The sequence below is a fragment of the Glycine soja genome, chromosome 10 (assembly GCF_004193775.1).
Source record: "Glycine soja cultivar W05 chromosome 10, ASM419377v2, whole genome shotgun sequence".
Lineage (NCBI taxonomy): Eukaryota > Viridiplantae > Streptophyta > Magnoliopsida > Fabales > Fabaceae > Glycine > Glycine soja.
In genome coordinates, this window is record NC_041011.1 from 27,902,240 (window position 1) to 27,917,329 (window position 15,090).

The 15,090-nt window shown below is 32.0% G+C and overlaps 1 protein-coding gene across 1 annotated transcript; it reads left to right on the forward strand.

The window, feature by feature from the left end:
- Positions 1-6,420: 6,420 nt before the first annotated feature.
- On the forward strand, positions 6,421-9,946 carry LOC114372422 (copper transport protein ATX1-like). Its single transcript, XM_028329961.1, has 3 exons — positions 6,421-6,575; positions 7,824-7,899; positions 9,432-9,946. The coding sequence occupies exons 1-3, from the start codon at positions 6,564-6,566 to the stop codon at positions 9,734-9,736; spliced, it is 393 nt and encodes a 130-aa protein (XP_028185762.1). The 5' UTR covers positions 6,421-6,563; the 3' UTR covers positions 9,737-9,946.
- The last annotated feature ends 5,144 nt before the right edge of the window (positions 9,947-15,090 follow it).

Sequence of the window (15,090 nt, forward strand, 5' to 3'; positions counted from 1 at the left end):
TTTCTGGATTCTTTATTTAACAACCAAATACTTTATGTCAACAAACTTTTATTTAGTTGAATCCTTAATAAGACCGCTAAGATATTGTCCCAGTAAACACTGATGGCTACTTAATGTTGGCGACAACAGGCAAGCTAGTTATAATAATTTAGCAATCATAAATTTTAGTATGAAGTCTTATAGCAAAATATTAACTCCACCAACATGGTTAAATGTGGATCCTTATGTGAAGTGACTGAAAAATCGAAGTCAGAATACCCAATGATCTCTAAACTTCTAAACTTTCGATATTAAAGCATGTAGTTTCTTGTACTCTTCAATTAACGCATAATGCACTTTACTAATTTCTAGTGTTGCATACCAAGATTACTCATATATCACCTTAGGAATCCCACAAAAAAATATTTCAGGATAATAAAAAAAATAAACTTAAGCATACATGATAAATTGTAATATAACTGCTTTGCAACAATAAAGTATATGATGATAGTAGGATGTCATCAACATACAATACCAAAATAATAAATTTACTCCCACTAAACTTTTGGCACACATAATCATCAACCAAATTTACCTCAACACCATAAGAGACAATCTTGATGAATTTTGTAATACCATAGACGAGAGACTTGTTTAAAAGCATAAATGGATTTCTTTAGTTTGCATACCATAGACTTTAGATAATTTCAAACAAGGTTTTATGGTTGTACCATATAAATTGTTTCATCAATGTTTCCATTTAGAAACGTAATTTTTACATCCATCTATGCAAAACAATTATCAAAATGATCTCCAGTGTCATTGTAGTCCTAAGAAAGTCTCTAAGAAATCAGAGAGAAAGTCTCTTTGTGATTCATGTCTTCTTTCTTATAAAACTTAAGGCGACAAGACAATCTTTATATATCTCAAAATTACCTATTGAATCCCTTTCAACTATAGATATTTATCTACAACTTATGGGTTTTACACTTTCAAGCAATTTGATGATATCTCAAATGTCATGTTCAACCATCGGTTTTATTACATCATTTATGGCATCAATCCACTTGAGAGTTAGAACACAACATGACTTGACTAAGGTCAATTAAACCTTCTCAGTCAACCTAATGTCATATTCATGTTTTTAAAGAAATATGACATAATCATATCAAATTACATTTTTCCTTTCTCTAGTGGATCTTCTTAATGACACTTCTTGAGGTTATTGAGTTTGAACTTTAGGTGGTGCTTGAGAGGGAATCTTAGTGTTGTCATGTATTTTAATAATGTTATGAGTAACATCATTATTTAATTACCATATCCGTTTCTTAAACAAAGGCTTATCTATTGCCAATAACATATTATTCTTTAAAGACAACACTCCTTGTGTTTCCTTCCCCTCCAAACTCAATTTCCTCAAAGAGTCTTGCATGTGTCAAACATGAACTTAAAGTGGGATTGTAAAACTTATACATGTAAGAGCTTTAAATGTAACAAAAACAAAATTATAACTAATTATCTTCAAGTCCAACTTACCTTCATGCAGCCTATAAGACACACATCCCTAAATGTGTATATGCCTAATGTTGGAATTTTCTCGACTCATATCTATAGGGTAGTGACTACTTTAATTAGTACCCTAAAAGGATATAAATTATATTCTTTAATATCTTTCCCCAAAATGACTTTGGTATAGAAGAATTAAACTTCTTACCATATCTGTTCTGCAACTTTGTTCATGCTAAGTTTGTCTAACATTACATGTTATAAAAAAAATCACAATTATTGAAGAAAAACACATGGGGGACTCCAAACGTTGTACCTTATGTCATATATACCATAGTAATCCCCATGGTCACGTTTGACAACCTTGATTTTCTTTCTTTTTCTTAGTTGAAGTTCAACTTCATCTTTGAAAGACTGAATGTCTAGAGACCAAAATTTCTCATAATTTAAATAAAGATGAATCATCTATGTAAATAATAAAATACATTTATTCATTTCATGAATCCCTAAGGAATAGAACACAAATATATGCATGTATTAGTTCTAAGACATCTTTATTTCTTTCAGCACCTGAATTCTATTTTATTTGTTTATTTTCCCTTTATATACTCAATATAGACTATAAGGTCCAACCAATATAAAGGATCTAGAATTTTCTATAACACAAGCATCCAAATTCTCTATTAAGAGATATGTCTTAAGCGTTTATGTTATAAAGTAACAAAATTCTCATTTAATTTTAAGTTTTGTACCACCTAAAAAAATATTTGCAATAGGAACACTCAAATATCCATAAAGGAACTCATAACTTGTAACATTTGAATCACACGAGAGACTAACTTTATTATTTCTAATTGAATAAAAATAACTGAATTTGTCCAAATTAGAAATAAAATTTGGTTTAATAAATAGTTTAATATATGTCTCAACCAAATTCAAATGAAATTGAGTCTTTTATAGCAACATAAAAGTTCTCATAACTTCAACTATAACTTTATGTCATCGCTTACATAGAAGAATCTTTCATTATCACTTGGCAGATGACTCCATAGGTAGCATCGTATAGACATGCTTTTGTGAATAGTAGAACCAAAATCTACCCACTAACATCCTTCGGTACAAAATGAAATTAACTTTAAAACAAACAAAAATGAGAAGTTTACCATTTTCACACACTAAATAGTGTAAATGAAACCTTTTTTTAATATGTCTCATCCTGCAAAAGCAAAAAGGAAATTTCGTATCTTGTTCTCTTTTTTCTTCTCTAGAAAAAAAATTATGCAATATCTTCAACTCTGAACTGACTCTTCTCAAACTCTAAATTTTATACATGCAACTTTGGGATTTAAATAATATGAGTAATTTAAACCATAGTAGTAACAATAACAACAAGAATTAAAGAAGAGAACAATAAACATACAATGCTCAAATAATCTTTATGGTAAATTCCAAGACCCAAACAAGATACCTAGCGCACCATTAATCCTCAATCTTTGGATTGAAAAAGACTAACTGCAAGTGGTACTCTTAACGCATTGATCAAACATTGGTGATAAGTCCTGTCAAACAAAGATTGTCTTTGGACACTCCATTGCTCACATGGAAAACTTATATGATGATTATTCCGGTCAAATAATGATTGTCTTTGAACATTTCATTATTCACATGGAAAATCACACTATTTATAATCGCCACATGTTTACCATCGCAAGCATGTAATTATTCTGCCAAATTATGTCTTCCTTTGAGCCAAACACAATTCGCATGAATAATTCCATGTAACATCCATATAAATTCAATCAAATCAACTTACGCAACAGAGGTTACTTTGGCAACATGTTTCAATCAATTTAACCAAAAAATACACGACAATTTAATATAATAAATGTGAGGTCTTAAAATTACATTACTTTCACATATAATTTAGTTATATAGAAATATATATAATAGAACATGCAAATATTTTGCAGAACACACCCATCACAAGATACCCAATACAACATTAATTCATAGTATTTGGACAGAGAAATTAATTTGTAATTGGTACTTTCAATGCAATGATCAAATATTGACAATAAATTCTTTCAAATCATAGTCTTTCTTTGGGCCGACTATAATTCACATGAAAATACCTTATAATTGCCACACATTTATCATCACAGGTACAAAATTATTTGACCAAATTGTGTCTTCCTTTGGACTGAGCACAATTCGCATATAAATAATTTTATACTAATATCTATACAATTCTAATTAAATTAATTTACGCAATAGAGATTGTTTTGACAATATATCATGTCAATCAATTTAATTAAAAATCTCTAGATATGCAAATAATTGGGAAAGATCTGGTACTGCTAAATTAACTTCAATCATGATAGCAAAAAATATAAAACATTAATTACGGCAAGTAAATATCATATCCTTAAATTCTATTTAATGCTATCATTGATTTATACTTAAAATAGCACAAACATCTTTCTTTCGTTTCTTTTGCTTAGAGCAGCCTTAGTTTTCCTTTTTTTATTCTTAGAGGTTAAGCTTAAATGAACACTTTCAAATGTGTCTTTCTATAGCCTCTCTTCCTCTTGCACACAATGAGATATAAGCTCATTAATGGACCATTTGTCTTTTTGAGTGTTATAGCTCACTTTGAATTGCCAAAAGTGTACAGTAAGTGAAATCAAAACTAAATGCACGAGCAGTTCTTCACCAAGCTCTATCTTAAGCTTTGAGTTTTTATGCCAAGTTAGACATTTTCATTATGTACTCCCTTATATAACTTTCCCCCTCCTTTTTTTTAACAAAAAAAAATAACAAATAAAAAAAAAACCAAATGCACAAAAAACTTCCTTTTATATATATATATATATTATGAACAATAGCCATGAAGAGAAGCCGTTCACAAATCCAAATACCGATGTTAAAAAAACAAAATACACCCGAATTTAAATCAAATATCCAATTTACCAACAATTAATGTGTTGTTCCAAAAAAAAAACTTGGGTTCATATAACCAAAGCAATCCAGGTATAATTAGAATCAAATAACTTTAAATCCCAATAATCAAATAATAATGGTGACTCTAATACCACTTGTTGGAATTTTAGGGGATCTTTATAAAATACTAATAACCACCAAAAACACATTACATTAGATTATCAGGAAGAGTTTTAGGAATACCTGGATCCATAATAATTAATCAACAAACACAGCAAAATCTGAATCCGTAGGGAACCGGTGGTTTCATGGTTCTTCCTCAACCGGAACCTTATTCCTTAACAGGACCTTCGTAACTCTTCAGATGGAGAGAAGAGAAACTATATGTGACGGTTCGGTATATTGGGGACCATAGTGTCTTCTTATAATATGTTAACCTAAGAGGATTCCCATTATCCCCTAATGGGTCACTGACATATGCTCATTTAAGTTCATATCATTTGATTTGGTTATCTAACGAGCTCACTTAATTTGATCACATAAAATAAAACTCACTAATAATAAATAGCTAATATAATTATCTTATAATATTAGTACTGATACATCCAGCAGTGAGGATAGCAGAAAAGAGTTTCAAACAGCAAAGCCCAAGAGGCAAGTTAACATCCCCACACGTTTGAAGGATTACGTGTTGCAGACCTAAGCCATGCATGGGAAGAATAGCTTCGAATCTCCAAGCTCCAACGAATAACTACCTAGCAATTAGGATACCGTTATAGTCGTTACGAACGATGCCATTGTAACCAACTACTAAAGGATGTAAATCACGCTAATAGACACAAGCAATAACAAACACCTTTCGCATCCCTTCTATCTCTCTCTCTCTCTCTCTTATCCTTTCTTCTTGAGCTCGTCTTTTTCGTGGAGACTTACTGGGTCTTGAAGACCAGCACTAACAAGTACATATTAATTATTGGAATAGAAAATTCTAATTGGTTTAACTTAATTGAATATAATGAGTGTTGTCATCCCACTAATATCATCATGTTGAATCCCTAAGGATAAAAAATTATATATCTTGATGATAAAGTTGAATCTGCAATGTGGATCACAGGTGATCAAAATTTAGAATCAACTTACCCTCTTTATAAATGTCGATTATATTCGACTTTTTCTTATACCACTAAAAGTTCACTTAATCGGTGGACAACTTTCTTGAAAGAAATCTCATATTGCTCTGGCGCAGTTGATTAAATGCGTAATGTAATCCTATGAATTGGAGGTGACTCTCTTTCTATATATCACCTTTTACCAAAAAAAGAAAAAGTTGAATCTACTAACATTACATTCCATTAGGCGCACTCCAAAGCTTTTATATTTCGATTCTAGGATTATCTCTCAAAAGTTGTACCTGAAAAACGTTGCCATCCTACGTGAGAAAGATTTTCACGTAAATTTTGTTAGATTATTTTATTAGTCCTTATATGTCGATATTTTTAAAATAAAATACACATAATCTTCTCTTTATATAAATTAAAATAGTTATTTTGAAAAATAATACTTTTGGAAACTATTCTTCAATGACAACATTCTTAGGAATATTTCTTCCACCAGAATGTTTTTAGGTATTTTTTTTAATCTATTCTCTCTTTTAATCTATCACTCTCATATATAACTTTTAAATCATAAAAGTCTCTTTAAAACATAATAAATAAAAATATTAGATGATAGACAATAATTTATCCCAAATTCTTTTCATACGATGCATTATATGTGGAGCAAATTAGGGAAAAGGGAAAAAAAAGAAAAAAGAAAACGTTAGGCAAGTTAAAGTAATACCAAAAACCTTGATAAAACGTTAGATTTGGACCAAGAATGAAAATCAAACGTAAAAAATAACAAGAATAATATTTACTAATCTACAATGGCCCACCAAATTGCCCTCTTTGCAGAATCCTACTGTTCTGTCTTGCACCACACGCACCCTCACTACGGGGGGTTTGGTTTGGCTATAAAGACACCACCCTTACACACCCTTCACCATTCACCACAACCCTCTATATTCCATTACAAAGAACCAGTTTGGAATATATTTTTATTCCTTCTTTGTTTCTTCACTTTCTTCCATACACATAACCATGTCTTCTCAGGTCCTCATACCCCTTTCTGTTTTTATTCTTGCCTTTTGCTCTTCACGCAGTTTTCTTTTGCTCAATCATTTAGTTTCGGGGTTTATTATTATTATTATTATTATTATTATTGCTTGATATGGTTCTTTGTTCCAGGTGTTTGTGCTTTACTTGATGAGTTTCTGAGTTGGGATATTAGGATTTTGTTGGTACCTTTTTTTGTTCGTGATAATTACTAATTTAGATAGCTTTGAGAATTAGGTCGGAAGAGTGATTTTATTGCTGTATATATTGGTAAAGATGGAATCTTTTGTTTGGAATATGATTGCCCATGAAATTTAATTCTTGAAAAAATAGGATTTCATTTCAAAGCTTTTAATGTTTTTGGTTGAGAATCCTAAAATGAAGTGCTAGTAATTATTGGGTTTGGAATTTTGAGTTTCAATTAGCTTATTTGAGAAAGTTAAACATCTGCTCATAAGAATCCTTCTATGAAGTAGCAGATCAATACTTGCTTTGGGTTCTGAAGGGATAAAGTTGAAAGTGGTTTCAGTTGTTTTGTGCATATGAATTAATTTTTTTTATCGATCTTCAGTTACTCTATCAATGGTTGAAGAGCTTGTCCTGAACGGTTTTATTTAATTTAACATATCTGATATCCTTATCTCTCTTTTTTTTTTTTTTCTTCCCAATGATTTGCTCCAATAAACAATATGATTGCTTGATATAGAATTCAACATTATTGCTTGGAAACAAACTAATTATTAGAACCTCAAATCTAATTTAATAGTAAGAAAGTAATAGCTTGTCCTTCCTTATTTGTTAAAAGTCTTATATTATGGTCCCCTAATATTAAAAGCTGTCATTTTGTTTTTTGTTTAGTTTACTGGAATGGATTTCAGTTGATTCTTATTGTCTTTGAATATGACTCCACGTACCTAGTTCCTGTTTTCTGTGTTATTATATCTGAACCTTCAAAATCTAGTTTAATGTCAGATACATCAAGTTCATTAGAATCTCACTTTAACAGCAACAGTTAAAAGATGATAGTATATTAATCTCTTGTTGTCCCTACTTTTGTGTCTGATTCCCTGCTTTGGTCTCTTCTTCTTCATCTTGCATTTCGTACCCTTTGAAAATTGATTATAGTTCACATTAAATTTTAATTAAGAATTTGTTTCTTTTATATATGGGTGATGTTGGGGTTAAGATGATTATTTAATGCTTTTCTCTGCTCCTTAAGTCTGAATTTTCCCATTATGGTTGCAGACCGTTGTCCTCAAAGTTGGTATGTCATGTCAAGGGTGTGCTGGAGCTGTAAACAGGGTTTTGGAAAAAATGGAAGGTATTTCTATTCCTGCAAGCTATTTCTACTATCAGATCCAAAATGAAAATGATCTAGTAATTGTAGCAATGTAGTATCTTACATGTGAATTTTTTTGTAGTAGTATTAAACTAGGAAAAATGCAGATCAAACCTGTGTGTTCTCTGTCAATTCCATTGACAAAGTAGTGCCTTGCTTCTGTCAGTTTTATCACAATCAAAAAATATGCTGCATGCTTCACATTCTAAATTTCTAATTATTATAACTATTTGGTTTTAAATGTTTGTAAGCTATTTTGTTAATTTTGATGTTTTTTTTCATTCCTTTGTATAATTTCTTTAAATCTGTGTATAATGCCATTTGTAATGTTAAACACCCGAAGTCCCAATTAATATCTTTTTCTCCTAAACTTCTTGCCATTTTCTGTTGGGTGATTAAGTGGTTTTCCTGTTCACAATTAACTTTCGGACATAATCAAGAATACCCTGCACAAGTCAAGGGCTGTTAAGGCTGGCTACTTCTTTTGAATGTAGTCTGAATTTGATGCAGCTTCTATAGCCGCCATTGTAAGCCATCCTTAGGTGATCAATGATTCTATTTTTCTTCATTTTAAGTTGCTGGTCTGATATTTCTGTCCTTAGTTTCAACTTGTGTGTATTAATGTAACATTCCACTTAAAATCTGTGATCTTCCGTTGGGTATTATGAATAACCCCTCTTTACGATTTTGCATTGATTTTCTTGAATTTATCTTCATAGTAATTGCATGTAGGTTCAAGGGTTATAGTTTCTAATCTGTATTTTAATATCTAACATCTAATATGATCATTTCATTGAAGTCTGAGACATGTTTCATAGATTTTCAAAACCTTCCAATTTTAGTAAGTATTGTGTGACACAACACAACAAGGTGATGGAAATAACCTTTTCTTGAACTTGTATTATTCTAGGATGGAATGCCATGCAAAAGTTTTGCTCACTGTCCATTATTAGATTTAGCTTTATAGAAGAAGATTCTTTCTGATGGAGTCACAATCCAATTCAATGAAACTTCAATTTTCCCCGTAAAAAGATCATGTTCCCTGACTATATTACTCTGTAAATTCTTTATCCTGGAAAATTTTTCTGCCACCATTTTCGTTACCATCTATGAAATGTATCAACTTTCTAATTTGTGACATTGTGCATGCCATTTAAACATATAACATTTCCCTGGCAAGGAGATAGGCACTAAAATATGCTACATCAGCACCAACTCTAACCATAACTGTGGTTTCAATTTCCTTTATCTGAATGGAAAATTGGAAACAATTGCTAAAAGTGTATATAATTGAATTCTACAAGTCTCAAAGTTGATTTGCTTCTATGGTTTTGTTGATGGAAGAAGAAAATATTTGTCTAATTTTAATATGGCTTGCAGTTCCGCCAAATTGCAATGTTATATCAAAATAATGGTCATGGTTTCGAATCCCCTTATTAACATAAAATACTAATTGCTAACATTTTCTGAGAAAATAAATACATATATCAAAATAATGGTGTTAATATTTATAGGTGTTGAGTCATTTGACATTGATCTGAAGGAGCAGAAGGTGACAGTGAAAGGAAATGTGCAGCCGGACGAAGTTCTGCAAGCCGTTTCCAAATCCGGAAAGAAGACGGCATTCTGGGTGGATGAAGCACAACCACCTGAAAACAAGCCTTCTGAAACTGCACCTGTTACCTCAGCTGAGAATGATAACAAGGCTTCAGAAAGTGGACCTGTTGCCTCAGAAAACAAGCCTCCAGAAGCTGCACATGTTGCCTCAGCTGACCCTGAAACCAAGCCTTCAGAAACTGCTGTTGAAACTGTTGCTTAAGGCATTTGTGGTTCTATTTTTCTATGTGGAAGTAGGTCTGTTTCATATAGTATATGATGTGCTTTGTGCATGTCAGCTAATATATTTGCATTGGTGTGCTGTTACAGTGTTACTGGTTTCTAAGCTTCAATAACTTGTGGCCGATTTTTCACATGAGATACATTTCAAGTGTGCTATAATTTAGAATTTAACTTGTCGCTGTTCTTATTACTGTTTTTGTTCTCTTCTTTATGTTCTTACCACGCCGTGATCCTATTGGGAAGAGCTTATTTTCCGCTTATTTGGGCTTGTGAATTTCTTATGCAGCATTCAAGGAAGACAATTGATGAATAATTTTCTTTGCATGTGAGCCATATTATGGGGTACTCACATTAAAATTATGGTTTAAATATGTTTTTCATCTTTCAAATTGAATAATTAGTTTTTAGTGCTCCAAATTTAAATTTGATTTTTTAGTTCTTATTTATAAAAAATGTTCTTTTAGTTCCTCTTGTCATTAAGTGTCACAAAAGATAATGAATTTGTAATTTGTGACAGAATTTAACCATTAGAGTTTAGTTTTAATTTAAATATTAAAACATGATTTTTGATGATTTTAAATCGCCAAAATCACTTATAACAAAAAAAAAAAAAAAAAATTCCATGGCACTTGCCTAAACTCTCACAAGTTCGATGAAACCCAACGAACTCTTGTCATTTCTTCTTCCTCGATTGATTATGTGTAATGTTTTGGCCTTTTTCCGAGCTCTCCTTTGATCAATCTCAGGCTGGTCCTGAGCCTTGTTTTGAAGTGCGACCACACAAAACCCACAACATAAGGGCCTGTAAAAATTAAAAATAAAATCTTATAGTTGCATAATAATTTTTCTTATGTTGTATTTATAAATAATTTAAAATTATTCTTTTATTAAAAGTCTCTTTTTTATTCAAATTAAAATGTGCTATTATTAAAAAAATTCAAATGTGATGTGATAAAACAAATTATCTTTCTTATGGGTTGTTAGTTTTTCCTAATGTGTCACAATCCCTCTAAATATGAAAAAGTTTGAAATAAATACGTTTTTGGCTCTCCTAAAATTTAAATGTTGCTAGCCTTTGGTTATCCGAACCTACTACATATCAATTTTTTTTTGTTATCATCTATCTTATACAAACAAGGTCCTGACAATGCTAACGTGGGCGTACCAGTGCTTACGTGTTGCAATATTACGCACCCTATTTCTCGCCCAAAAACGTCACTGTCATGCTACATTTATTACTTTTTGTCTTTTGCATTTTTTTTCCTTCAGTTACCGATGCATGTATGTTTCCAAGAAAATTTTATTTGTATGCGCTGAAGTGACCGCTGGATTTGGGGTTAGACCGCCATTTCAAATTCTCTTTTGTGACGAGTATCCCATTTCCATTTTCCTCCTGTGACAACTCACCCAAAGTGCACTTCCGTTTTCATTTTGGCCGTGAACAAGAAACGAGAAAGAAGCTGAGCACTTATGTATCCTTGACCCCTAATTACAGGTCCATTTTGTTGGATCAAGTGGCCTCAGAATAATTAAGAAGGGGGGGGGGATTGAATTAATTATGAACGTGCCTTGACTAATTAAAAATCTATCCTTCTTAATGTTACTAGATTCAATTGGGCTTTTACTACTAAGTTAAGAAAGTAAAGAACAGAAATAGAAACTTAACCAAAAGTAAAAGCGATAATTAAAAGTACACAGCGGAAATTAAAGAGTGTAGGGAAGAAGAAGACAAACACAAGATTTATATTGGTTCGGCCACAAACCGTGCCTACATCCAGTCCCCAAGCAACCTGCGGTTCTTGAGATTTCTTTCAACCTTGTAAAATCCTTTACAAGCCAAAGATCCACAAGGGATGTACCCTCCCTTGTTCTCTTTGAAAAACCAAGTGGATGTACCCTCCACTTGAACTGATCCACAAAGGATGTACCCTCCAATGTGTTGGGACAAAGAATTTTCAGGCGGTTAGTCCTTTGAATCTTTGTAAGGGAAAACAAAAGATATCTCAGGCGATTAGTCCTTTGAGATCTTTTGTTTAAGGGGAAGGGAAGAATCAAAAGAATTCTTAGGCGGTTAGTCTTTGAATCTTTTGGAAAGAGAGAAGGGAGACACAAAAGAATTCAGGCGGTTAGTTCTTCTATTCTTTTGGCAAAGGGAGAAGAGAATGAAAAAGAATAACACAAGTTTTTTATCAAAGAACTTTTCTTGAAAGAGAAAGTACTGAACAAAAACTTTTAGAAAGATGAAGAGAAATGAGTTAGAAAGATCTGTAAAGTGTTGAAAGAGATGAAAGAAGATATTGAAAGATTGATTAAAGATAGATTAAAAGATTCATGCCATGGTCACATATTTATAATCTCTTAATGACTCTAGTTAAAGTTTGTGACTCTTGGCAATTTCTTTAAAACTAGTCACCTTAAAAATTGTGACTCTTTTGAAAACTAGTCACTTAAAAAGTTGTGACTTTTGAAAAAATCTTCAGAAACAAGTCACTTGAAGAATTGTGACTTTTGGAAATTTATTTTTTGAAATCAGTTACTGGGAATTGATTACCATCAAGGTGTAATCGATTACACATCAATAGATGTGACTCCTTAGTTTAAATTTTGAAAATCAAAACGTTTAGAAGCTCTGGTAATTGATTACAAGTATTGTGTAATCGATTACACAAGTTTAAAATGATTTGAAAATGTTTAAACACAAGTTGTGACTCTTGAAATTTGAAATCTTAACGTTTTAAAACACTGGTAATCGATTACTACCTTCTGGTAATCGATTACCATAGAGTAAAACTCTTTGGTAATGATTTTGTGAAAACTTCTTGTACTACTCAATGTTTTGAAAAACTTTTTTAGTACTTATCTTGATTGAGTCTTCTCTTGATTCTTGAATCTTGAGTCTTAAATCTTGATCTTGATTCTTGAAACTAGATTCTTGAATCTTTGGAATTTGCTTAACTCTTGATTCTTTGGCATCATCAAAATATTTGACATTTATCAAATCTCAAATATTTTTATTAGCCCGTGCCGAAGCATTTACCAAACCTAGTATTTTCCCATGGTTAGCTATATGTTGCACTTTCACGAATGTAAAGTAACAACGGACTGCATATTTTTATTCATGATAAAGAAGACACTCCAAAAAATACTACCATTAATGTAGTATACAAAGAAGTATTTGCAAACTTATAAACAAGGTATGCATCCCAAATTCTTATTGTTACATATGCATTATCATTAATCAGATTCATTTTCTATCAAACTATACAGTAACACATACTAACATTTCCTACCTACAACATTACTAATTGACTTCATTTTCAACATATCAATTTCTAATTAGAGAACTACAATACACTAAGTATTTTACTTTAACATTACTTATACTAGTTTCAACATGCACACTCTTTTGCAATTTCATTATGATTAAATCTCAATAAAATTTGATATAATAGCTTTATTTCTTTATGTTGCAGGAGAACAAAAACAAGGGAAATGCTACAAATTTGTTAATAGGTCACAGCCGCTCAAGCATATTTACATCAATTTACCCCTTTTGAGGTTAGTATTGTATATATTAGCAATATCCTAATTGGGATTTTTAAACGTTCACAAATCTTATCTATATATGCAATCAATACATTCATTTATGTTCATTGTGCAGCCTCTCATTCACTACAACAACATGTTAGTAATGATAATCACAACAATATCATCTAAAACTATCTACAATTGGATCAGGTTAGTTTCATATTCATACTGTATTTAATGTTTTTTTTCTACCGATACTTTAACATTATTATCATCACAATTAACAAAATTATAAAATTTTATACATGTAGTAATAATTTACATTTATCAATACTCAAATATTAGAATTAGCACGTGCATCGGCACGGGCAACTCTCTAGTATGAATAAAAAAGGTCCGCTTCTTATGGTTTATGTTCTTCGACCTTCACCTTCATCTTCTCTTTTGTAAACCTCCACCTTCCACCTTCATCTTCGGAAACATCCACTTGCTTGGACAAAATGGGTCATTTTTGGAACTTTGAGTGCCGTTTTTGCCCTCGAACTATCCATCGACGTGCTCGACTTGGGTGTAGGGGTCGTCAGAGACGAGACTCTCCAAAGACAATGCGCCGTCTGCGGGGGAAGTCGTCATCATTGTCGTCTCCGTCGAAGAAGGCTTTTCCCTGTCGGAGTAGACTTGTGTGGTGGACTGCATCAGGAAATTCATCTTGTGTGTTTGTTTGTTCTAGAGAATAATGTCATTCTATCAAAGTAATACTAGGATTCAACAAGTAACACTAGGAAGCAATCAAATACAAAATGCCCAAGAAGTTCCTGGAGTGGTCTGCTTTCAGCCAGAGGATGTTCAATAGGAAATCCGTATACAATTTGGTTCAAAAGATGGGAAAATCCAGTCATTTAAACTCCGTAAAAAGAAACAAATTGAAATCAACCAAAACAAAAAGAATAAAATGATGTCTTCCGTTGCAATCATAGGCAAACATAAAAAGCTTCCATGGCATTTGAAGCCTCGTGTTTGCCATGAAAGAATTACATAGGACAAAATATGTGCACAAGAAAAGAAAAGACAAACAGTGTTCTTGGTGGAAAAGAAAAAAGAACTAACAGCACAAGTCGACGAACCTCTGCTTGGCATCCTGCTTGTAATCTTACACTAGTAGCATCATACATCCTCTTCCACCCTACAAGGCTGCAACACTCCTCTCCCAATCTTGATCTCAATCTAGATTTGACATGTTGGACAAGTGGCCTCAATAACTTAAGAAGAGGTGAATTAATTTCCCACTAACAAACTTTTAATCCCCTTCTAAATGATAGGCTCAAAATTCAAAAGAAGAAGCAACAATCAATTTAATAACATTCTTTAAACATGCAAGACAAAATTGATTGCAATAAAATAAATGAGATAAGGGAAGAGAGAAATACAAACTCAATTTATACTGGTTCGGTCACTTCCCGTGCTTACGTCCAGTCCTCAAGCAACCCACTTGAGATTTTCCACTCTCTTTGTAAAAATCCTTTTGCAAAGTCTGAATCACACAAGGACAACCCTTCCCTTGTGTTCAAGAATCCTTACAACTTAAGAGACCCTCGGTCCCTTAATCAATCTCTTTGAATAAGAAGAAGAAGAAGAAGAATTCTCTCTTTAAGAGAAAGATATTACAATTGAAGTTCCTGGATGAACTCTTCAATAAATTTGCAAGTGTTTGCCCAAAAGTTGTTGAGAGAGCATTAGGCAATGAAGTTTTCTTGGAATATCTCTCTCTTGCTTTTTAAAATCAGACACACATATATATAGGCCTTT

Excerpts from the sequence above, each read along its gene's own strand:
- LOC114372422 (XM_028329961.1), top strand. Across the intron at positions 7,900-9,431 it reads GGTTTTGGAAAAAATGGAAG|GTGTTGAGTCATTTGACATT; the intron begins GTATTTCTATTC and ends TAATATTTATAG.